Genomic DNA, 25,094 nt, shown 5'->3' on the forward strand with positions numbered 1-25,094 from the left:
CAAGAGGAGTCTGAGCAGGGGTTCGGGGGACACCGGCGAGAAGGGGACACTGGCTGACGTGTGCTCATCAGTTCCACTGCGGCTCTGAGGGGCTAGGTGACACGCATAGTGATCGTGTGACTGACCAAGAGTTGTAATGCCTTCTCCAGCCTCTCCAATCCCTGACCTTTACTCCTAGGCCAATGCCTCCATTTCCCAGAGGCCCCCACGATCTGCCCCCCAGACCCTGGGAACGCACCACGGGGCATCAAGCGGGCAGGACACGACCCTGGGAACGCACCACGGGGCATCAAGTGGGCAGGACACGAGTGGCTCCCCTCTCAGTTTATTTGCGGACAGGTGAGGGCTATGTCTGCTGTGCCCGCAGCAGCGCCCGCACCTGGCTGATCTGCCAGTCGACGCTGGAGCGCGCGGTGCCACCCAGGGCTCTGTACTGTTCCACGCTGTTCCCGTAGTCCCACACCCGGCTCACGTCACTGGAAAACAGGGGGCTGCGGGCAAAGAGGAGGTGGGCCCGGGCACAGGCTCCAGGCCGCCAGGTGCCCAGGCACAGCCTCCCAGGGGGCAGCAGAGGGACAGGGCGGGGCGCACCTGATGGTTTCAAGGTCCTTCAGCGACAGCTGGTTGAGGGGGACGCCCTTGGTTTCAGCCATGAACACAGCTTTGCCAGAGGCTTCATGGGCCTGGCGGAACGGCATCTGGACACAGGGTGAGGGCAGTGAGACTGACCAGGGGTCCTGAGCTCCCGGTGCTGCCCAGAGACCTGTCCACTTTCTGGGAGTCAGAGGACACTCCTCCCCCCAGGGCCTGCCCCTCACTCACTCCTTTGTGGACCAGGTAGTAGGCGAGGTCAGTGGCCAGCATGTCAGGGCTGAGTGCCTGAGCCATGTTCTCACGGTGAATCTGGAGTGGGCAGCACAGCCGTGAGCCCCGGGGACCCCGTGCCTGGGGATGCCAGCCCCCAGCCCAGGGCCAGTCTTGCCTGCAGTGTGGAGATGACGCCGGTGGTCACCTGGAGGACAGCACTCATGGTGTCTGCCACTTCAAACACGGCTTCCTTGTCTTCCTGGGAGGCACATGGCGGGAGGGAGGGCTCAGTAGCCCCTGGCATTTGTGGTCCCCATGTCCCCAACCCCACTGCCCCCTGGGGACACTGAGCACCCCTTTGCCCCTCACCAAGGGAGAGGTGAGCCCTCAGGGCAGCCACAGGGCAGGCACCCAGGATGGACATCAGGACCTCGCACCTGTAAGTCCTTGTTGTAGGTGCTTGGAAGTCCCTTGAGGGTCATCAGGAGGCCAGCACACTGAGGAAACATGTAGAGTGAGCCCTGGAGCCCACGGAAGACCACTAACCCCCGATCGGCCCATGCGGGTGCCCTGTCCCCACTCACCCGCCCGAAAACGCGCCCCGCCTTGCTCCGGATGAGCTCCAGGCTGTCAGGGTTCTTCTTCTGGGGCATCAGGCTGCTTCCGGTGCTGGGGACAGAGATGTTGGGGCAGGTCCAGAAGACCTCCCTCCCAGCCTGGCCCACTCAGGTGGGGTGGAGGAGGCAGGCGAGAACAGGGGTCCACAGGGGCCTCCTCAGCAGAGGAGGGAGGCATGTGGGAGGGGGTGGGAGTGCCGCAGGCGCCTCACCTGTAGGCGTCCGAGAGCTGCACGAAGCTGAACTCCTTGGTGCTGTAAAGGATGAGGTCCTCGGCCATCCGGCTCAGGTGGGTCATGCACAGCGACGCCCAGAACAGGAACTCCGCTGGGCAGAGGGGACAGACATCAGGGATGCTCTATCACCTGGCCCTCCTGCCCCCCAGCCAGTGTGGGGATGCCCTAGGGGAATACGCAGAAGGCGCCCACAGGGACTGGCCCCCAGGACTTACCGACAAAGTCCCGTTCACTGGTGGCGTCCATGCTGTTGAGAGTGATGGCCCCGAAGTTCAGTTCTGGGGGTTAAGGGGTTGTTGGCAGAAGGATCAGCTGGGCTGAGCTGGAGGGCGAGGACCACTTCCAGCCCCTGTCCCTGCAGCCTGGCTACCCCACCCTGGCAAGAATGGGGGGGGGTCCCACATAGGTCCTAGGTAGGAGCCCTGCCCTGGGCCAGGCCTTCTTGCCCTGCGCCCTGGTGGGGCATGCTGTCTCTCCCCTAAGGAGTTGTATCTGGCCCTCTCTGGTGTCCATGGGCCAGTGCAGTGTGACAGGGCGCCTCACCTGCTCGGAGCAGCTCCCGGTCCACACCCAGAGGGTTGCCTGCAATGGCCCCGCTGCAGGGACAGAAGGACCAGGTGAGCAGGGGGTCAGAGGCACCAGGTGTCAGAGTGACTGGCCATGGGGCTGGGGTATCTGAGTGGTCAGGGGTTGGGTGGCACAGAACTGAGGCGTTGGGGCATCAGGGTAGGGGGACCAGGGTGTTTGGGGGAGCTGGGGAGATCTTGGATTCTAGGGTGGTCAGGATATTGGAGGTTGTCAGGGTCCTGGGATGGTCCAGGTGGTCAGGGGGCCTGGGTGCCCAAGAGACAGGCTCTGACACGTGTGCACATGTGTGCGGGCACACACACATGCCCAGGAGCAAGGCTGCCTGCAGGTGCCCCTGCCTGACCCAGGCCCCTCCCTGGCCCCATCACGTGAGACACAAGAACCCTTGCCCAGTGCAGGAGGCGTGGCGGCTCTGAGCAGCCTGTGTGAAGACCCCCGTCCACCCTGCCCTTCTCCCACTGCGGGCTAATCCCCAGGCCGCGGTGCTGGCCACGCTCACCTCCCCAGGGGCAGCACGTTGACCCGCTTCCGCACCTCCAGCAGCCGCTCTGCGTCCCGGGTCAGCGCCACCGCGTGGCTGTGGGAGCAGCAGGCCGTCAGGGCAGTGTCCCCATGGGGTGCCCTTGCCGCACCCCGCCCCCTCCCGCTCACCTGAGGATCCAGTGGCTCCAGCGGATGGGCTGCGCCCTCTGCAGGTGCGTGTAGCCTGGGAAGAGGACGTCCCGCTCCCTGTGGGGGAGAAGGCCGGGTCAGTGGGCTTGGGTAGTCACGGGACCGCACAGACCTGGGGTGCACCAGGGAGCAGCAGTGCCAGCTGCCCAGCATCTGTCTACGTACAAAGCAGCCACATCTTGGCGACAGATGCATTAGAGGGAGAAGCTGGAGTGAAGCTGTGTGATCTGAAGAGGGAGCCAGAGCTGTGGGATCTCCAGGGGCCAAGGACCAAGTGTGGGACATGCCCTGTACTGAGGCCTTTTCAGAGGAGCTGTGGTCGGTGCAGGGGAGGAGAGGCACTGTGGACGACACCTGGCAGTGGGGGTGCGTGCAGATGAGGTGTGTGGGCACACCAGCCACTCAGGAAATCCCCTGCCATGGCGTCACTTCCACCCACATACATCAACCTCCGTCGGGTTTCCAGAGGTTCCATTCTCTAGGAGAGGAGACTGCCTGTCTTCAGTGGCTGTGGTTGCTGCTGTGTGACACCCAGTCAGATCCCACTCATAACTGACTCTCCAGTGGTTCTTCAGAGGCAGTAAAATGCACGGGAGGAGATTGCAGCAGCTGGTGCATTCAGACTGCATACTGTTGGGACTGGAGCACGGCTTCTCACCACGAGGCCACCAGAGCTTCCAAGGGTGGGAGATTCAAACCACTGACCTTTCTATTAGCAGCCCCACGGGTTACACATGGCCACTATGGCTCCTTGTGGAGGGCTCTGGAAGCAGCTAGGGTCCTTTAATGGGTCAGGTTGATGCAGAGATTCTGGGGTGATGGTTCTATTATTCTTTTTTTTTTTTTTAATTATTACTTTTGTGTGTGTACCGTCAAATTGGATCTGACTGGTACAGGAGGAGATTGCCCCTCCTTCTCCAGCAGAGCATCTGGTAGATTTGAACCACGTACCTCTGGGATTACAGTGCAGCTTCCTGCCACTAGGCCACCAGAGCTCCCTGGTTCTATTATTCTTCTTTAATGTAACGGCTTTGTGGTTGTCAGCTGCTGTCAAGTCAGCCTCCTAACTCATGGTGACCCTACGTACAGCAGAATTGTCCTGTCTCATACCATCCCCATGATCCATTATGGACTGGACTATTGTGATGGATGTTATCTTAGGCTGGTTTTCAGAAGTAGATCACCAGGTCTTTCTTCCTAGTCTTAGTCTGGAAGGGTCTCTGACATCTGCCCAGCATCGTAGTAAATGCACAGGCTTCTACAGACTGTGTGTGAGGTGCACTGGCCAAGAACTGGGCCAGGATTCCTATGTGGAAGGTGAGAATTCTGCCACTGACCCTCACCATTCCCATAATGTACACCTCACCTACGTAAAGGTCCAGCTCACTCAATCAGCCATCCCTTTAAACCTGCTGCTCTTGACTCTGATGCCGCATGAACCTACAGGACTGCACGGCACTGATTCGGAGGGTTAACAAGGCTGTGCATCGTAACAGGAGGAGAACGCCTCGGCTTTCTCCCTCAGAGATGGTGGACCATCCAGGGACTCTGCCCAGCCCCAGCCAGCCCTGTTCCTTCCTGGGTGTTTGCCCAGTGCCTTGACTTCTGTACTGAGTCCTCAGAGGATGAACCTTCAGCTAGGCTGGCATGGGGTGGGCAGGTTGGCATGGGAGTGGGAAGACTGGCATGAGAGTGGACAGGCCGACATGGGGGTAGCTGGCTGCATGAGGCTGGGCAGGCTGTCCCTCTCCTGGCTGCTCTCCTCTCTCAGTCCTAGAGTGCTGGGCCTGTGAGGCCTGGACCTGACCCTCTCACCCTGCTCAGGCCTCCACTTGTGGTTCCAGGTGCCCCTCTCTGCCACCCAGGGTGCCTGGGACTCACGCTTCGGCCCGGTCCACCATGCTCTTGAGGAGCTCCCGCAGCAGGGCCGAGAGGGCTGAGCAGGTCTGCCGCATCCATAGCCTGAGGTCTGTGACCACCTGCGTGTGGGAGGAGGGAACACATTCAGGGAGGACCCCCAAGAGGGGATGGCATGTGGAGGCGACAGTGGGAGGCAGCTTGTGGCACCTGGTCATTCCGGCTTCGTCCAGTGTGTAGCTTCCCTGCGGTCTCACCGATGAGCTCCTGGGGGTGCAGGAGGCATGGGTCACCCCAGTGAGGAAAGACTTCCTAGAAGCCCTCTCGCCTTGCCTCCAGGGGTCCTTCCTCCCTCTACTGGAAGGGACCAGAATGATGGGGCTTCCACTCAGAGTGGCCCAGGTGAACAGTCTTACCTTCAGCCGCCTCTCATTGGCTGTGTGGATGTCTTCATCATTGGGGAGCAGTTTGAAGGTGCCTTGGGCCCATTCCTCGGCCACCTGTGAACAGCAGCAGTTGGGGTCAGATGCAAGAAGACTCTGTCCTGTCTGACCTTTGCCCTGATCACAGCTGGTCCCCCACGGGAGCTGTGTCCACAGCAGAGGACTGACACAGTCCCACACCTGCCCATGGCCATGTGAGCACTAGTGAGTCACTAGAGGGCGACAAGTGCCCCACTGTGCATGGTGACACCATGCCTCTTGACAAGTATTCACCCCATGTGTATGGGACGAAATGGGCTGGCTCTGCACTTGGCACTTGGGAGCCTGCTGGGTGCCTCGGGCCCCAAAGCCGGACCCTGGAGGGCCATGGGCACAGCCAGTACCTTGTCCAGGCCGCGCAGGATCTGGTCCATCTCCGCGGTGGTGAGGAACCCTGCTTTCTGCAGGCCTTTGCTGTAGGCCTTGCTGCCCTGAATGTCCACCTCCCACAGGTTCCGGTCATAGGCGATGGATGCATTGAACTTCTCCATGATGGGGTCCACGGAGCCCACAAACCGGCCTCCCCATAGTTTTCCACTCTGGCCAGAAAAACAAGAGAATCACTGTGTGAGCTTGGAGCAAAACTCACTTGTCACTCAACTTTCAGCCAAACAGGCCATTCTCTAAGGTGATCAGTAACATTCCGGAGGAGAACACTCTTTGGAACCATCCTTAGAATTCCTTAAAAAAAATCATCAAACAGAAAAATCAATCATCATCAAAAGATCAAAGGAAAAAAATCAAAGGCAGCTTTTACCCAGAGGTTAAAGCTCACAAAGCAAGAACAAGGAAGAAAGAAGGATAAATGGAAACAAGGACCACAGGGAAGAAGTGGGAAGAGTGATGTCACAGTGTAGGGATCGTCACTAATGTCATAAAACAAGATGTGCACGAACGATTGAATGGAAAAGGAATTTGCTTTGCAATCCCTCACTCAAATCATAATAAAAAGTTAAACTCAAAGCAGTCACTCTGTACTAATGTGGTATGTGCTAGCGGGCTGTAACCATTAGACAGATGAGGAAACAGGTCCAGAGTGGGTCAGGAACTGGTCCAAAGCCCTCTGGGAGCAAAGAGAGGAATGTGGCATCATCCTGAGGTTAGGGACCTTCTTGTCTCATAGCGCACCTTCAAGAGATGGTGGTCGGGTCCCAGGCACTCCCAGGACCACGGTAGAACTTCTGGAACTTCCTGTCACTGCCCTGGATAAGAAGAGCTATGGTGGTGCAGAGTTAATTAAGTTAATCAAAAGGCTGGTGGTTCAAACCCACCACTCACTCGGCAGGAGAAGGTTGAGACAGTGTGCGGTGTGCGTTTGCAAGGACTCACATCCTCGGAAACTGGCATTTCCGCTGTCCTACGGGGCCGCTGTGAGTCAGAGCTGATTGGACGGCAGTGGGTTTGAGGTGGGTCTAAGATGGGAAGCAACCCTGGAATGTAGAATTCTAATCTGGCTTTGACGTGTGGTTAAGTCCTAATGCTTAGTGCATACTGCATTCTCACCGTGGGCCAGGCACTGTTCTCCTTGCTGGGCGCCCTATGACTGCTGGACAGTCCCCGACATAGAGGAGGACACCAAGGTACAGTGCAGTCATGCCACCTGCCCTCGGCAGAGTGGGAGCCCAGCAGTCTGTGGCCACCTGTTCACACGCATGTTCTACCAGGTTCGGCTCTGCATCCTGGACTTTGGCTGCAGGGACAGATCTGGGCCCCAGGAGGCACCTGAGGGCCCCACCAGGTGCTCACTTCCCGTCTCTCTCCTTCACATATTGGATGGGGCCCTGAGCCCACCCTTTGGTGCAAGGGACCCCTCTTAAACACATGCCTACCCCCAGGCTCCCTACCCACAGGCTTTCCAGGAGGTCACCAGCTGACCCCTGCCCCCGGAGCCAAGGACCAAGGCACCTGGATTTTGAAAGAGGGCATAGGTCAGGCTGTGGGGTAGGGGCCAAACCCAAACCAAGCCAGCTGCCTAGGAGGTGACAGCACCTCAGGCTGACCCCGTGTGTGCACAGTGGAACTATGCTCTGCAGGGTTTCCTTGGCTGTGGTCTTGCAGATGTAGATTACCAGCCCTTTCTTCTGAGGTGCCTCTGGGTGAACCTGATCTACTTCGTGCTATGCAGGGGCAGGCGCAGGGGTGCCAAACACTGGGGATCAGTCCAGGCGCACACGGACCGGGACATCCTGCTGGGGTCGAGAGGAGGGTGTTATTCTCCTGGCATCTCTCTGTGGGGTGAGTAGACTGGCCCCTGGGGACATGTGTCCACCTCTGCAGCCCCTGCACTGCCCCTGACCGTGGTGAGTCACCTGCCACTGCAGATGGCATCGTTGTTGGTAGGTGCTGCTGAGTCAGTCCCAACTCATAGCGACTCCACGCACAGGAGAATGGAGCACTGCCCGGTTCACCCATCCCCACGGTCTCTGCCTGCCAGGCTCCCACTTACGGGTGCGGCCACAGTGTCCATCCACCCAGAACCTCTCTGAGCTCAGCCTGGCCTCCCTGTGAGACTGGAATGCTCACAAGGCTGACATGATGAGGTTCTCATGAGCGTTTGGCGAGGTCATATATGCAAAGTGCACACATACCATGGTGCCCACGCTAGGAAGAGCTCAGGGAGCACTCCACAAGGAGCTGTGGTCTTTGCTCCACTCCTGATTCCTGTGTACCAAGGGGAGGCTCAGCCCTGTTCCTCAGTGCCCCCTCATTGCCCAGCAGCCCCAGACTTGGCCTGCAGAGGCAGCCTCTGAACTGGGTCCTCTCCTGACCCCTGGACCCTCTGCTGTTTCATCAGCTCTGCATCTCCAGTGAAGCCCCACGTGGTCCTGACACTGGCCAGCCGCTCGGGATGGGAGCTGGCCTGGCCTCTAGCCAGAGCTCTGGCACCCGACCTCCTGTAGTAAACTTCCTGCACAGCCTGCCTGGGCCATTAGTAATAACAACTGCTAACGAGCAGGGACAGCCGCCAAACCAATTAGTGCCAACCGCAGGCCTGCCTGAGGCACGCTGGGGCCACCTGTGGCCCTGGACTCCCCAAAGCAGCCTGCTCTGCTCAGTGATCAAGCTGCTTACCCCCACCACTGGTGGGTTTAAAAGGACCCCATGATGGGTGGGGAGGCCTAAGTGTTCCTGGACAGGACACTGTTCCAAATCAGGGCCCAGGCCCTTGGGGCAGAAACAGGGTAGTGGGGGGCAGTGTTGTGCTGCCATGAATAAGCAACATCCAGCTTGGGGCATACAGGATACTATCTACACTGTTATTTTGCGGGGAGCCCTGGTGGTGCTGTAGGCTTTAAACATTGAGCTGCTAACTGAAAGGTCACAGTCACTCCACCATAGAAAGATAGGGCAGTGTCCTCCCGTAAAGATCAAGGCTTGGGAACACTAGAAGGGAGTTCTACTCTGTCCTACAGAGTCACGCTCAGTGGGAGTCGACTCAAAGGCAGTGGGTGGGTGGGTGGACTACTGTTAGTATTATTTTTAAAAACAACTTTGTCATAGGTTCGATCCTGACTCGTAAACACCCTGTGTGTGCCTCAGGATATTTCAAGGATGTTTTTTAGTAAGTACATCAGCCAGGTCTTTCTTCCCAGGTGTCTCTGGATGGATTCAAACTTACAGTCTTTTGAGGATCAGACCAACATGTCAACAGCTTGCACCAGCCCAAGATTCTATTGCCTGAACACGGTGCTATTGGTTCCACCTTGCTGCAGGCCATTTCACAGGCACCATTTCTAAGCCTCAGGGCCCTCCTGCAAGGTGGACACTGTCACCCAGTGTGACAGATTTGAAGATAGAGCTTCAAAGGGGTCTAGTGACATTGGTTCGTTCATTAATCTGTTTGACTCCAAAGTCCAGACCTCCCTCCTCCCCACATGACACTGACCCCACTGACCCCGGGGGCTCACAGGATGGTCATTCTCAGCCCTTTATACAGACCAGCAAACTGAGGCCCAGAGAGACAAGTGCTTGGAATTCTGCCCTCTGGCCCCCTGTCCTGAAGGTCCCTCCACCAACCTCTAGCAAAGGGCCCCTTTAATCTGACGAGCTCAGAGCTGTAGCCCCCAGCCCTCCCCTCTTAGAGGAAAGCAGCCAGCCATCACTATTCCATTTGCCAGTGAGAACAAACGAGGCTGGAAGAAAGAAACCCCAAAGACAACCCTGGAGTTTAGAAGGGAGGACTAGCTGGTGAGAAAGGAGGTAACCAGGGGCCTGGGGGGGGGGGGGGCGGCCCTTTCCAGATGCGTGACCAGGGCAGCTTGAGGGCTGAAGGTGGGGATAGCCAAGGGGATGAAGGCTGGTGGGTGGGGCCAGAGCAGACAGAACTGTCAGGTTGGTGCTAGAGCATGGGGAGGGGGTCGCCTCCACGCAGGATCGAGTGTGATGGGTTGGCGACACGCACAGCCACCTGTGCGCGCTGGGGGCAGGCAGCGATCTGGACACCCGTGAGTCCCCGTAAGGGTCCTTCCCCGGCTGCAGCAGGTGTGGCCCGGAGGCCAAGTGCGCAGGTCCCTGCTGGGCTGGCCTCGGGACGCCCCTCCCTGCGCTTGGCGACTCATGGCTCGGGGTCTCAGTGGCCTCGCTCACCTCCGATGCCATGTTGGGCGGGTCTTCGTCGTCCGGAGCCTCGCGCCTCTGGGTGTGGAAGACAAGACAGGAGTGAGCAGCTGCACGACCCTCGGGGTCCGGGTTCCAGGCTGCGCAGCGCGGGACTCCGGGGCGCGGTGCTGTGTCCTCCCCGCCAGCAGCGCGAACTCACCCTCCTGCTTTTCTGGCCCCAGTGGCGTCAGCCAGGCCCCGCCCTGTCCCGCCTCCGGCGGTGGCCGAACCAATCGTACGTGGCCCCGATAACTGGGCGTTGCTGTTCCTGTCCAATCGTCACTGTGGGCGAGGCCACCTATGGAGGAGGAGCGCCCCCGGGTGGCATTGGGGCCACGAGGGTGGTGCCCAGTGACAGTGCTCTGGTTTGCAGACTCGGTAGTGACCGTGGACCTGGCGGGCTCACAAAGTACAGTGAGCTATGTCTGCTAACAACTCAGTAAGTACATGCTTGTCAGCTGCCCTCCAATCGATCCCCAACGCATGACGACCCCCTACGACTAAAGGCAGCCCTCGCTTTGATCCGGTGCAGATCAGACTGATGTGACCTGCACGGCTATCACTGGTTGATTTTTAAAGAGAGATTGTCAGTCCTTTCTTCCTAGTCCGTCTTAGTGTGAAAACTCTGCAGAAGCGTATTTAGTATCACAGCAACACCAGATAGGCAGACACTGAGAAAAAGAGTGAGAGACGATGCCTGTCTTCACGAAGTTAAAATACAGACTGTGCAAGGAGCGCAGAGAGGGACACAGGTGTGGGGAGACGATCTCGGGGCACTCAGGGAAGACTAAGTAACGTGATCAAGTAATCAATTCAACAAATGTCTGACTGGCCTCTGGGCACTGGAGGTACAAATCTCTGACCTGGAGGTGCTTCTGGGGAGATGTCCCCTGAGCTGCACCTTGCAAAATGAGAGATGTTTGCACAGCAGTGGATTCCTGGTGGTGCAGTGGATTAAGAATGGGACTGCTAACTGAAAGGTCTGGGATTTGAACCCTTAAGCTTCTCTGTGAAAGAGAGAGGAGGTATCTGGTTTCTAGAAGATTTACAGTCTTGGAAACCCAATGGAGCAGTTCTGCTCTGTCCTAGAGGGTCGCTAGGAGCCTGGATCCACTCCACTGGCAGTCGGTTTGATTTTGGTCAGCGCAAAAGGGGAAATGGTCATTCCTGGCAGAAGGAGCAGCTTGGGGAGGGGTTTGAGTCTTTGATAGGAGTGTCCTGCTCAGGGACCAGGTAACAGTCAAATGGCTACAAGAAGCTCATTTATTGAAAACTAATTATGTGAGGGATCAACTAATGAATTACTAAGCTAAATCTCACATGGTAATAATCACCTGTCCTTCCAATTCCTGTGATGGAAAGAAGTTTGATAAGAAGTTTGAAAGGCCAGCAAGTTGCCATACTCATAATTTGCTGAAGATGGGCCATGCAAACACCAGGAACTTTGGTGGCATGGTGGATTAAGTGTTGATTTGCTAACTGAAGGGTCAGTAGTTTGAATCCATAGGTCTCTCCATCAGGGACATATAGGGCAGTTGGCTTCTGCAGGTCTTCATAGCTTTAGAAACCTGGAAACCCATGGGGCGGTTCTGCTCTGTCCTTCAGGGTTACTACAAGTTGGAATCAGCTCACTGGCAATAGATTTAATTTGGAGGAGTTTACACATGCTTCATTTTGAGTTTGCAAGAGCCACCTGGAAAGGTGAGATTCCCAGTCTTGTTAATTATTAATGGAGACAGGTGCTGGGAACCCATCTAAGCATTCACTTTAGGAGAGCTCAGGTGTCAGGTCCCAGACTGGGGTACACATCATGATAGAGTTTTAAGAGTCAGAGAAACCCAGGGTGGAATCTAATCAGCATCATTGCTTGCACTTGACCCTGGGAAAGTTGCTCAATTCCTTTTTAGTTCAGTAAAAAGAGGGTAACCACCACCATGCACTTGGCTTAGAGAGTAAGAAATCATACGTGTGCTGTGTGTATACCAATTGTGGTAAAGTCAACACAGAGTGGTCCCCATGTAGCTCTGTGCTCCACAGGATTTTCAATGGTTGATTTGCTGGAAATAGAATACCAGGCTTTCTTCTGACTCAAACCTCCAACCTTTCATTTAGTAGTTGTGTTCATTAACCATTTGCACCACCCAGGAATTCCAATTTATACCAAAACCAAAACAAATTCTGTCAAATTTATTATGATTTATGTGACCCCCCCCCAATTGGGTTTCTGAGGCTGTAAATATTTACAGAAGGAGAGTTCCCATCTTTCTCCTAGGTTGTTGTTGTGGTGGTGGTTGTTGTTATGTGTTGTCAAGTTGTTTGCAACTCATGTTGTTGTTGTTGTTTGGTGCCGTCAAGTCGTAGACGACTCATAGCGACCCTATGAATGAACGGCCTGAGCACTGTTCATACATAGAGTTTCTGCAGGCAAGCCATTTCAGAAGTGGATGCCGCTCCTGCTTCCAGGCTTGATTTAGTTGGGAAGCTCCAGCCAACACTGTCCACCGTGGGTACCCATTACCACGATTGGCACATCACTGTCACAGTCTTCAGCATCACAGCAACCATGAGTTAGTTACCTCTGTACAGCAATGCACAGACCAGTGCTATACCACCTAGAAGAATGCTTGAAAGGAAAATAATTTGAACCTGGCCGAGGGCTGCAGGCCTGAGGGCCCTTTGGGTTTAAGGCTGCCTCCTGGCTCAAACCCTAGGTCCAGCCTGGCTTGCCTCGCTCCCTGTGACAGAGCAAACCTGCACGTCAAACACATGCCCAGAAAAGCACTCGACTCCAAAAGCTTGCCATGATTCCTGTGCTCATGCCACCATGCTCCTCCTGGCAAGGAGAACTTCCCGAGCTGCGACTCATAGTGACCCTAATACAACAGCTCTTAACCCTGATCTATCCTATGTCAACCTTATTGTCTCTGACACACCTACTCCCATTACTCCAGCCACTGAATCAATCTATCTCACTCAAGGTCTTCCTCTCTTGCACTGCCCCTCCACCTTCCCAAGCATCTCCTCTGTAGCAGCTGCTAAATTTGAACTGCCCACCTCTCAATTAGCAGTCCAGCACATAACTACTGTGTCACTGTTGTTATGTGCTGTTGAGTCAGAACTGACCCACAGCTAACCCTCCAGTGAGTTTTCCGAGGCTGTAAATCTCATGGAAGGAAACTGCCCATCTTTCTCCTGTGGAACAGCTGGTGGATTCAAACAGTGTGCCTTTGGGTTTATAGCCCAGCTCCCTAGCATTAGGTCACTACAAATCTGTACAGTGCCACTATTGTTATTGTTATGTGCCATCGAGTTGCCTGTTCCTCATAGTGACTCTATGTACAATATCTGTGAACCTTGTCCTATCCTGAGTCAATCTCACTGTATCCAACACACCTACCTCCATTACCCCAGTCACTGTGTCAACCCATCTCATCCACGGTCTTCCTCTCCTGAACGGCTCTCCATCCTCCATCCTAGTTGGAGCGAATTTATTCTCATTAAACAGTGTTTTGTTGTTAGTTGCCCCGTGGCTCCAACTCCTGGCAATTTTATGTATAACAGGTGTAACAAGAAGAAATGTTGTAGGTCCTATCCCCTCTTCCTGCTGGAATCTGTGGTTGTGAATATTGCATTGTCTTGGACTCTACCTCATTGAAGGTCTTCCCTTTTTAGTTGACCTCCGCCAAACACGATGCCCATAGAAAAAACTATGAGCTGGTCTCCCAGAGGATGGGTCTATATCACACAGTAGTCTTTCAGTGATCTATAGGAATTTCCTTGACTAATTTTTAGAAGCCAATCACCAGACATTTCTTACTAGTCTTTTTCTGGAAGCTCTGCTAAAATGTAGATGGCTCTACTGGTAGTACAGCTTGCATTATCACAGCAACACAGCTACCGCAGAAGGACTAACCAACAAATGAGTGATGATAAAAAATAACAGCTGAAGCTACTAATAAATGAAAGTCTCACCACTGGGACAATTGGCAGCACCATGATAGATGGAGAAGAGATTGAGGTTGTTAACAATTACAACTTGCTCAACTCCGCAATCAACACTCTTAACAACAGCAGTCAAGAAATCAAAAGATGTAATTGCAATGTGAAAATCTGCAGTCAGGGGCCTCTCCAGAGTGCTGAAAAGCACAGAGATCAGTCTAGAGACTAAGGTGCGCCTAATCCAGGCAATGGTCTTCACAATTACTTGGTATGCTTCAGAGAGCTGGACAATGACTAAGGATGTTTGATGCTTTTGAGCTGTGGTGCTGGAGAAGATTCTTGAACATACCATGGACTGCCAAGAAAATAAAAAGCTTGTCTTGGAGAGCATGAAATCAAGTTTCTCCATGGAGGCTAGGATTTTGAAGCTCTATCTCACATACTTTGGGCATGTGGCCAGGAGAGACTGGTCTTTGGAGAAGGACATCATGCTTCGAAGGGTGGAGGGACAACGCAGGAAAGGAAGGCCCCAGATGAGATGAATTGATACTGTAATTGGGACAATAGGAGTAGGTGTGTTGGAATTAGTGAGACTGGCTCAAAATGACAGAGTTCAGAGCTGCTGTATGTAGGATCTCTATGGGTTGCAGGTGACTCAACAGCACACAACAACATCAAGAAGTGGGCCAAGAGGGAGCTCGGGTGGCCTAGTGGCAAAGTTTTGTGCTGTCAACACAAAGATAGGCAGTTTGAACCCACCAAATATTCCATGGAAAAAGATGGGCAGTCTCATCCCATACAGATCAGTGCTTACATTTTACTTGGATCTACAATTAATACCCCTAGTAGAAGCAGTCAAGAAACAAAAAAAATGTGCTACATTGGGGAATTCTGCTGTCAAAGACCTCTTTAAATACCAATGAAAAGCAATAATGTCAGTTTGAAGATTAAGGCACAGCTGCCCCAAGTCATGGTATTTCCAGTTATTTCCTAGGTGTCTGAAAATTGAATGATGACTAAGGAAGACTGAAGAATGGATGACTTTGAATTGTGATATTAGAGAAGAGTATTGAGCATACCACAGACTGCCAAAAGATCAAACAAATCAGCCTTGACGGAAAATGCAACCAAGATGCTCCTTAGAGTCAAGGATGGTGAAACGTTCATCTCACGTACTTTCGGCCTGTTGTCAGGAGAGACCAGTCCTTGGGAAAAGACATCACACCAGGAAAAAGCAGAGGATTTGCAAAGGAGCGGAAGACCCTCAACCAGACGGATTGACACACTGACTACAAAATAAACTTTAGCATGGCTGAGATCCTGAGGATGGCGTAGGATGGGACAAGGTTCAGATCTGTTGTTCATAGGGTCCCTTTGAGTTGTAGTTAACTCAACAGCATCCGACAACAATAACAGGTCTACTAGTTAGCACTTCTTATGTGTAGATGCATTCTGGGTGTATAAGTTAAGTGTTGCTCTGTAACAAAAGGTTCCCAAGGGCAAAACAACAAGTTTCTCACTGTATCACTGACTGTTCTGAGCATTGACTGGGATTATCTAGAACTTTCTTGCTTAGGGTTTCTTAAATTATTAGGTTATGGTTATCTCAAAGGCCTAATTGTATTTAGGACGTAGACTGAGAAAATGCTTAAATGTCAGGGAGTTGGAACAGGTGGTGTTCCTCAGGCACCACTCTGTTCCTTATTCTCTCCAACATGGTATTTGCGGATGTTTTTGTGTACCATAGTGTCGGAAGTGATCCATAGCTGACCCTCTGGTGGATTTTCAGCGCATGGGAGGAGATTCCCCATCCATTTCCCATGGAGCAGCTAGTTGCCTCGAACTGTGTGCCTTAGGGATGCAGCACAACTTCTTGTCACTAGGCCACCAGAGCTCAGTTAGGGCGAAGTAGCTAGATTTCTTAAGGTAGTTATCTTTTTAAGGAGCCCCATGTTGGCCTGCTGGGTGGAGGGTCAGTAGTTCAAATCCACCAGCCACTCCTCAGGAAAAAGATGCAGTTTTTCTTATTAAAATTTATAGCCTTGGAAACCCAATAGAGTCACCATGAGTTGGAACTGACTCATGGAAGTGGGTTTGGGTTTTCAGTTTAGATGTCCTTTTTTAGATTTATTTTAATTTTTTTTATTGCATACTACAGAACACATACGTTTCCCATTAAACAATTTTTACATGTTTGTTTGTGACATTGGTAGCAGTTCCCTTAATATATCAACACTCTTCCTATCTCTTTGAGTTCTCATTTCCATTTGTCTGTCTTCCCTTCTAAGTTTTTGGGTAAATGCTTCCTTTTTTTAAAAAAAATTTTTTTTCTTCCTCCCTTTCCTCCTCCTCCCCCAGTCTTCCCCACAATGCACTCTTTATTCTAGATTGTTGTCATGTGTGTGATGCCTAATAATACATTTCTTTCACACAGATCACCCCCTCATCTGTTCTACTGCAGTGTTTGTTACTCTTTCCATTCTCTCTCCAACCCTTCCCATGTCTGTCCTTTGCATGCAGCAGTGTTATGCAATATTTTGTGACTGTTATTTCACTTAACATAGTGCCCTTGAGTCTCCCCCATATTGTATAATGTTTTACAAATTCATTGTTTTTCAGTGCTGCATAATATTCCACCATGTGAATGTACCATAGTTTTTCTATCCATTCGTTTGTTGATGAGTACTTGGGTTGCTTCCATCTCTTTGCTATTGTGAATAACGCAGCAATAAACATGGGTATCATACATCTATTTGAGTCATGGCTCTGGGTTTTTTCAGGGTATATTTCCAGCACTGGGATAGCTGGGTCAAATGATATTTCTATTTCCAACTTTTTGAGAAAGTGTCAGACTATCTTCCATAGTGGCTGCACCATTTTACACTCCCACCAGCAGTAAATGAGTGCTGATGTCTCTATCACCTCCCTAGTATTTGTAGTTTGTGGTACTACCCTTTTTGTCTCTCTAGAGTGATTGTCCTTGGGAGTGTGTTCTTCAGGGGTGTAATTATTTACTTTTAGACCTGTCTGGGAGGTAATACCTTCTTTTATCTCCTGTTTAATGGTTAAATGAACTACTGGTTTCTCCAAACTGTGATGGGATAAAGAAATGCATCCCACCCTTTGTCCTCTTAGAAACTATTTGCTTTATCAGATCCTGGGGAATACCTTACATGGTTTCCACAATGCATCATTGTTTGTTACGTGCCATCTAGTCAACTGTGGTTCTGACTCAGCAATCCTTCATTTGGTTTCTGGGGTTCTATTTTCCAGAGGAGATTGCTCATCTTTCTTCTGCAGGGCCACTGGATTTTTTTCTTCTTCTCTCTCTCTATAAAGCATCTCCTAAGAAAGACCTGTGGATCTACTGTGGAGCACGTATCACCCAGAAAAATGCAAAGGGTTCTCTTTGAGTTGGAATTGACGTGACAGCAACTGTTTGGTTATTTTTTCTGACTGTAATCAGGATCTTTTAAGATTTAATTTTTTAAAATCCTACTTTGAACATTTTCCTTCACATATTACACCATATAGTTTACTGATTTTTCATGGCTACATATACTGTGTGTGTGTATGTATATGTGTGTATACATACATATACATATCTAGATCTATTCATTCCAAACGAAACTGTCACCAAATTATTGCAATTCATACTGACCCTCTATCCAGTTTCAGACACTGTAAATTCTTAATGGCGGAAACGGCTTGTCTTTCTCCCGTAGACGGACTGGTGCATTTGAACTGCCAATCCTTGCGTTAGCAGCCCTATACATTATTCACTACACCACCAGGGCTCATATTGTATTGCTTTATCACAATTTAACAAATTCTCCATTGTTGCGCATTTTCGCCATTCTCCAGCATAAGCTTCGCTACCGATGTTTCTTTTTTTCCAAGCATCTGAAAATTCTTTTTGGACAAATTACCACAAAGGTCCCCAGGTCAGCGATTGTGCTTGCCTTTAATGTTCCCCTCCACCACCTGACTCTCAACGAATAGGGACAGGAAGAGAGGAGGACAGTGATTAAAAAAACCCCTCCCCAACTCTTTAAAAATGCTTATTCGGCTTTAACTCACATAAAGAGAAAAGCACAGAGGTGTCTAGCTCACTGAACTTTCAGGGATGGAGCACAAAAGGACAACAAACACTTGCAGGTTCCAGCAAGAAATCCCCTCTCCACCTCCTCTTGGAGTGGTTCTAGGATTTATTTTTTTTTTCCGCGCTGGCTTTTGGTTCTGTAATTTTTAAAGCCACAAAGGTCTATGGAGCACAAAAGGACAACAAACACTTGCAGGTTCCAGCAAGAAATCCCTCTCCACCTCCTCCTGGAGTGGTTCTAGGATTTATTTTTTTTTTCCGCGCTGGCTTTTGGTTCTGTGATTTTTAAAGGCACAAAGGTCTATCGATTTGGACGTGTCTTTAATTTGCTTTAACACTCCTGATAAAACCTAGACCGTGACAAGCGATGCCTGCATGCAGCTTACAGTCCAGGCTGTGCAACACCCGGACTCCTCCGCCAGGCTCCCGGCGGGCCCTGCGGCGGTCCCGGCATGCACCACGGCGGTCCCGGCATGCACCGCGACCCGGAAGTGGCTTGCCGAGCTGCCAGACGCAGGAGCGAGAGCGGCGGCGGTGCTGTCTGAACCTCATTGTTCGGTGGCACCTGGAGGCGACGAGGCGGAGACGACATGGAAGTGTAAGCCACCCGGGATGGAGGGCTGAAGGCCGAGGCACACGGGGAGGGGCGGCCCGTCGTAGGGGCTTTGTGCACCGGGACACTCAAGAATAGGCCGTGGAACCCAGGTGGGCAGGGAAGAAAGGGGCACCGGTGCTGCACTTCTGAACCTCAGTGCTTGCTGCAGGGAGCTGGGCGCCACCAAGGTCGGCTACGTTTTATTTGTGCCTTTTTCTGGTTGTTGTTGATTGCCTTCGAGTCGAGCACGACTCATAGCGACCCTATAAACAAAATGCCTGAAGCCCCTCTACAACCACTGACATTTATCAGACTTCATAGAGTTTCTCCAGGGAAGTTGTTAAGGAAATGGGTACCACTCTCCTGCTTCCAAACCTGTCATAGAATGTTATTGGTTGAGTTGCCTGCGATGCATAGCGACCCTATGTACAGCAGCTGTGAACCCTTCCCTGTCCTGAGCCAGTCTCACTAATCCTGACACACCAACCCCCTTCGCCCCAGTTACTGTATCAATCCATCCTTTCCGGGTCTCCCTCTCCTGCGCTGTCCATCCATTCACCCTTTCAAGCATGATGTCCTTCTTCAAGGACCGATCTCTCCTGGCCACTTGCCCAAAGTAAGTAAAGCGGAGGGAGCTTCAAAATCCTAGCCTCCCTGGTGGCCTAGATATTAAAACGTATGTCTGCTAATTTCAAGTACAACAATTCGAACCCATCAGCTCCTCTTAGGGAGAAAGACGAGGCAGTCTGCGTCCACAAAGATTGACAGCCTTGGAACCCCTACGGGGTAGTTCTCTTATGTCCTACAGTTGCTGTGAGTCAGAACCAACTTGACAGCAGTGGGATTATATTTGATGTTACTTTGAAACCAGAAGATGGGTAGCGACCTCAGCGTGACTCCAGAACAGCCGTGGAATGTTTAGTGGAATTGCCTGGGACTGTAGGCACGCTCCTGCAGAGTCCAGAGAAACTCCTCTCTCCTCATCTGGCATCATTTCTGCACACTGCCTGGTCTTTGGGACTTGCACTTAAACTTCATTTTCCTGAGAGAAACCTTCCCGGAGCTCTTCGCCAAGACCAGGGGAAGTTGACCTGTTGTTGAGTGTTGTATTTTTTATAATTGAAATGAGTTACTTGTATGATTACACCCAGCTTCATTAAGCAGTAAGGGACATCAGGAATTGCATCTGTTTCACAGTGAGTTTCAGACCCATCCATCGCCAGTCTGTCAGTTTGAAATGGCTTGCGTGTTGCATGATGCTGGAGGCTATGCCACCGGTATCTTAAGTACTAGCAGTGTCAGCCGTGGTGGATGGGTTTCAGCACAGTTTCCAGTCCAAGAGACACTAGGAAGAAAGACCTCAGAATCTGTTTCCAAAAATTTCTCAGGGAAAACTGTAGGGATCAGAACAAAACATTGACAGCTCCTTCTCTTGAAGGTACTCAGAATACCCAGTGATCACAGCGGTGGACCTGAGGAGACCAGCTCTAAGGACAGTGGCACACACCAGCAGTGTTTTATTTTGCTGTACATGGGGTTGTCATCAGTTGGAGCTGTGTTAGTAGCAGCTAACAACAGCCTAATACATATTTAAGGAGCTCGGGTGGCATAGTGTATGTGTCAGGCAGTTCACCAGAAGGTCAGTGGTTGAAACCCACCAGCTACTCCTGGGAAGAAAGATGAGCAGTGGAGAGTCACTGAATTGACATCCGTTCTTTACCGGTGGATTTGATTTTTCTTTTGTATCGATATTTATTGGAAGGCATTGATGAGTTTCTTCCCTCCCCTTGGTTTGTCACATTTCCTAGCCGTGTGAGAGCCCCCTTCCCAGCTGTGCTCACTAGTGGCGTGCTCATTGCTACTGCTGGTGGTTTTGGCTGCTGAGGGCTTTCCTGTAGAGAGATTTGGAGCCCAGCTCCCAGTCTAGGCGCTGTAGAGCCCGGGACAAGTATTTCCCGACTTTTGCATCTGGGTCTTCATACTTGGACATCTGAAAGAGCACTTTTGGTGCAGTAGATTGTTAGGTTGCTAACCCAAAAGTTAGTGGTTTGAATCCATCAGCTAATCCTAAGGAGAAAGATGAAGCGGTCAGCCCCTGTAAAGATTTACATCATCTGAAACCCTGTGGGCGATGCTGCTCTGTCCTTTAGGGTCATTTTCAGTTAAAATTGATGCATCAGCAGGGGGTTTTCCTGGGTCACAGGGGGAAGCACAGGTCAGTATTTGGGACTTAGAGAGGAGTGAAGCCTTGGAAGTACCAGGAGGGAGGCAGAGAAGTGACACCCTGAAAGCAGCAGGAGGAGGGCAGAGGATTGCTGGGATAGGGTCCTGCTGGGATAGGGTCCAGCTGGCATAGAACAGTGCTTAAGGGATGGGGCCCTCTGCTCCTTCCTAACTCTGGAGAGGTACGCTCACCAGGTTTGATGGAGCACAGTTAGGGAGGGGAGGTTTTGTTCAGAGAAGAGACTTCATGAGCCTGGACTAAGACTAGAGAAACAGCGTGTGTGTTGGGGGATGTGTTTATAGCAGGGAGTAAAAACCCTTTCAACAATTTGACTCTCTGTTGTCTTTTCCACATTTGTTTATTGTTGCTGCTGTTATGTGCCGTCGAGTTGCTTGCAACTCATAGCAACCCTGTGTACAACAGCCCTAAACCTTGCTTTATCCTCTGTCAGTCGCACTGCCTCTGACACACCCATCCCGATTACCCCAATCACTGATTCAATCCACCTCATAGAGGGTCTTCCCCTTCTGCGCCGTCCCTCCACCCTCCCAAGCATGATGTCCCTCTCTAGGGACCTTTCCCTCCTGACAACATGTCCAAAGTATGTCAGACGAAGCCTCAGAATCCTTGCCTCCAAGGAGCAGCCTGGTTTCACCCTCTCTAGGGTGAATCTGTTTTCTTGGCAGTCCAGGGTACATTCAGTACTCTTCTCCAGCACTACAGCTCAAAGTCATATCCTCCTTAGTCATTGTCCAACTCTCTGATGCATAACAAGTGACTGCGAAGACCATAGCCTGTATCAGACGCACCTTAGTCTCCAGAGTGACACCGTTGTTTACTATGTGCAAATGGAAGTGGTTTGTGTGTGTATATGTGTAAGTTACTGTTCTGTGCCATCGAATTGGAACCAAGTTCATACCTCCAGCAGGTTTTCAGAGGCAGTAAATTGTATGGGAGTTGATCATCTTTCTCCTACAGAGCAGCTGGTGGATTCGAACCCTGTACTTTTGTGTGGCAGCACCACTCCTTACCACTAGGCCATCAGAGCTCCACATACTTCTGTACCTCCTGCGTATGGATTTTTACATGGTTGTCATTAAGATATATCTGTATATGTTCTCTGAACATCCTGCTGTCAGGGCGAGTCCAGGTCACAGTGACCACCTGTCGGGTTTCTGAGGCTTTCAGTCTTTTCAGGAAAAGACTGTCCATCTTTCTCCCATGGATTTGAGCCTTCTTCCTTTTGGTTGGCATCCTGACTTGCCAGCAGGATTCTCTGTTGCCCCAGTTTTTAATACACGTGGTTTCCTTTATGTTTGTTCACTTCATTATTCAGGCTTATATTTATTACTGTTTTTCAGGCTTTTGATTTTAATTTTAATACACGATTTGTTAATATTTGTCTATTGTGAATGGAAAGAAAAGTTTCATGAGATAGTATTTAAAATAGCACAGCTGTTAAGGCACTTAGCTACTAGCCCAGAGACTGACGTGGGGAACCTGTGTGCAGTTCTGCTGTGTCCTGGAGGGTCACTGTGAGTCAGAATCGACTTGATGGCAGTGCTTTGGGCTTTTGGTGTTTGGTATGCAGTTCTCTTTGATGCTCTCTCTTCTCATTTTACAGATTGTTGACATGACACACTACGTTGATTTCACACCCCATCTTTTATTGTCGTTTGGTGCCATCAGGTTGACTCTGACCCATGGTGACCCTTTGTGTGACTGAAGCAGTGCCAGGCCTGGGCCCTCCTCCCAGTTGCTTCTGTAGCTGCATCTCGTTGCAGGTCTCCGTCTTTTTCCTGGCTCCACTTTACCAACATGAGATCTTTCTCCAGAGACTGAGCCCTCTAGGTCTATGATGGGCCCTTTGCATCAGTTGGTTCCTCTTTGCCAGAACCTTTTGTTTACAGAGAGGCCTGTTTTGCTGTATATATCTTAAATATCTTGAAGTATCCTACTCTCTCATCCTCCTGATTGTTTCTGGTCCCTGGCGGTAGGACTTACAGGAGCTGTTTGTGTTCCCACCTGAGCCATGGACTTCATCCTCCCCCATGTGGAGAAGGGCCTCTTGTGAGGATAAGCCACGCGGAGAAGGGCCTCTTGTGAGGATAAGCCACGTCTACCTTATCAAATCCAATGTTTGATTTACTGCTTTTAACTTTCTTGATCTTTCAGTAGCAGTGACTATACTTGTCTTCTCCTTCCTTCTAGAACTCCTTCTTGGCTTTTGGATGCTTTTCTGGATTTCATCCTACCTCAAGGACTCCTTCCTTCTCCATCTCTTTTCTTGGCTCCACCAACTGCTTTTCTAGGCTTTTCATGCTGAAGTATCTCAGGTCTTGGCTCTAGACTTGTTCTCTTAGACTCCCTCCTCTTAGGCTTGGTTCTCCGGAGAGGCAAAACCACTGAAGGTTTATATGTGTGTTGTTATGTGCCGTCGAGTTGGAACCGACTCATAGCTGACCCTCCTGCATCTTTCCAGAGGCTGTGAACCCCACAGAGCAGCTGGTGGTTCGCACTGCCTGCCTTTGGGTTGGCAACACAACTCCTTATCACTAGGCCAGCAGAGCTCTCTGCATAGATGCATGTTGTCTGAAACTGATTGAAGGTACAATCAAGATCCTTTAATAATAATTGGTGACTGGAATGCAAAATTTGGGGACAATGGAGAAGGACTGAAGAATCTGGAGGTCATGAGCCAGCATCAGACAGAAAACTCTAGCTTGGCCAGAGTTAAATCATGTAGTCAGTGCAGGCCATGCTCCTGAGGGGACTTCTCCTTCATCCTGTCATATCCTTGTAGAACCATCTCTAATCCTGCTTCAGTGACATCGGACAGGTTAGGATTTACAGCACACCGGAGAGTGACATTATACTGAGAATTGTTGCCATGGTGACACAGTAATAACCATCACACTCACTGTATGCTGATAATTCCTCAAATATTTGCCTGCCTTAAAAAAAAAAGTCAACAGAAGCCCAGGGCTCAAGAGAATGTATCCTTTTTAACTTAACAATTTCCTCTTCAGCCATTCAGAAATGAGTCTTCTTTTTGTCTCTTCCACTCTGGTTTCTTTCTAATGTAAATAGCTACGATTTGTCAAAATAGTTTGCTTGTTTAGTGCCTTTACCGAGTGTGTCAGGTCCATCAGGGCGGGGATGGCATCTGTCTGGTCAGCACACAGGTGCCCGTGTACACTGCAGGTATTTGCTGATCTCCGTTACACGGTGCTGCCTTAGATGCATACGTACAAACGAGTCCACTAGCTTTCTCCACGGTGAGTGTATGGATTTTCCCAAGTGATGTGGTTTAAATCAAAGTATTGTCAGGATTGCCTTCATCTGATGTCTGGAAATACTGAGGTTTAGACAAGTTATATACCGATTTAATTTAACAGTTTAGAAACAGGCGTGGAAAGCAGCTACTTCTCTGCTAGCTGTGGGTTCCGTTGTTTACATTTGTAACAGGTTGGATTTGAGCAATTCTGTTCATCATTGCCTTGGCCGGAGTTAACTGGGGGGCAGCTGACAGTCCCTGTTTGCTTGGGCTTTGGGATGTGCGCACATCCTGGCTTCCAAGGGGAGTCTGTCAATAGATCATCTTGTTCTGCTTAGTCAGAATTTGCTTTTCCAGGGTAGTTGTTTACAACCATTAAATTGCCGCAGCAGGTTAAGCAAAATTCCAGGTTAAAGTTTAGACAGCAAGTCAACTTCTGTCAAGCAGTGAATTCATTACCTAAGGAGATGAAATGACTGCCTGTTGTGTGGCTTCGGACCATTTTTCAAGTTCGCGGTATTCACCTTACGCACTTGTAGAGGAAATGGTACTGTTTCATTCTAAGACACTTGTTGTATCCTGTTGACATCCTTATTGGCACTGTGCATAGCATGTTGCATTGCTAACCAAGAGGTCCAGGGTTCAAATCCACCAGCTGCTTTGCTGGAGAAAGACAGTTTCCTTGTTTAAGGAATCACATCAATGAATATGAATTTTTAAAAATCTTTATTATGTTTTGCAGGGAAATAGGAACTTTGTATAGATGGGTAGTTTGTAGAATCTGATTGTTTGTAAAAGTATTATATAATCCTAAAGAATTCGCTGTAGGACAGACAATTCCTGCTATATAACAGTTACTGGTTGTAAATATGTCATAGACAAAACTGTCAGCTGATATCTGGTGTATCTGAAAAATATTGGGGGAATGACATTTTATATCCTTCTACTATAAATATTAAACTATGGAATTTGTTGTAACTTAACATTTTCATTTCCTCAACTTTTTGGCTTGAAAAGTTTTAAGTCTGGAACAATTGCAAAAATCGTGGCCTCAAACTCAAATTCAGATGGACTCCAGCTGACCCTGCAGTGGGTGTTT

The 25,094-nt window shown here is 50.6% G+C and overlaps 2 protein-coding genes across 4 annotated transcripts in view; one reads left to right on the top strand and one right to left on the bottom strand.

The window, feature by feature from the left end:
* Positions 1–302: 302 nt before the first annotated feature.
* On the bottom strand, positions 303–9,916 carry LOC102850590 (argininosuccinate lyase-like). Of its 3 annotated transcripts, XM_006889651.1 has the most exons (16): positions 9,847–9,916; positions 5,604–5,798; positions 5,194–5,277; positions 4,988–5,044; positions 4,802–4,899; positions 2,900–2,977; positions 2,748–2,825; positions 2,204–2,256; positions 1,876–1,938; positions 1,637–1,751; positions 1,392–1,476; positions 1,245–1,304; positions 983–1,066; positions 823–903; positions 592–698; positions 322–491 (listed from the first exon to the last, which is right to left on the bottom strand). In XM_006889651.1, exons 1-16 carry the CDS (start codon positions 9,856–9,858, stop codon positions 347–349), a joined length of 1,395 nt encoding a protein of 464 aa, XP_006889713.1. In that variant the 5' UTR covers positions 9,859–9,916; the 3' UTR covers positions 322–346. The 3 variants fall into 3 exon arrangements, with proteins under 3 accessions (XP_006889715.1, XP_006889714.1, XP_006889713.1); XM_006889653.1 differs by lacking the exon at positions 2,748–2,825 and having other exon boundaries at positions 303–491; XM_006889652.1 differs by lacking the exon at positions 1,245–1,304 and having other exon boundaries at positions 303–491.
* Positions 9,857–25,094, top strand: part of CRCP (CGRP receptor component) — a 44,576-nt gene continuing 29,338 nt past the window's right edge. The window contains exons 1-4 of the mRNA XM_006889776.1: positions 9,857–9,898; positions 10,041–10,236; positions 18,322–18,497; positions 19,303–19,307. Coding sequence (XP_006889838.1) covers positions 9,857–9,898; positions 10,041–10,236; positions 18,322–18,497; positions 19,303–19,307 — 419 coding nt within the window. The remainder of the gene's footprint in view (positions 9,899–10,040; positions 10,237–18,321; positions 18,498–19,302; positions 19,308–25,094) is intronic.

This window comes from Elephantulus edwardii, unplaced genomic scaffold, assembly GCF_000299155.1.
Source record: "Elephantulus edwardii isolate Elephantulus edwardi_28Jun2011 unplaced genomic scaffold, EleEdw1.0 scaffold00080, whole genome shotgun sequence".
Lineage (NCBI taxonomy): Eukaryota > Metazoa > Chordata > Mammalia > Macroscelidea > Macroscelididae > Elephantulus > Elephantulus edwardii.

Bases quoted from the DNA above. Each gene is read 5' to 3' on its own strand.
- LOC102850590 (XM_006889651.1), bottom strand. The intron at 2,978-4,801 runs GTGAGTCCCAGG...TCTCCCCCACAG, and splicing joins ATGGTGGACCGGGCCGAAGC to GGAGCGGGACGTCCTCTTCC. The intron at 904-982 runs GCAAGACTGGCC...TGCCCACTCCAG, and splicing joins GCGTCATCTCCACACTGCAG to ATTCACCGTGAGAACATGGC.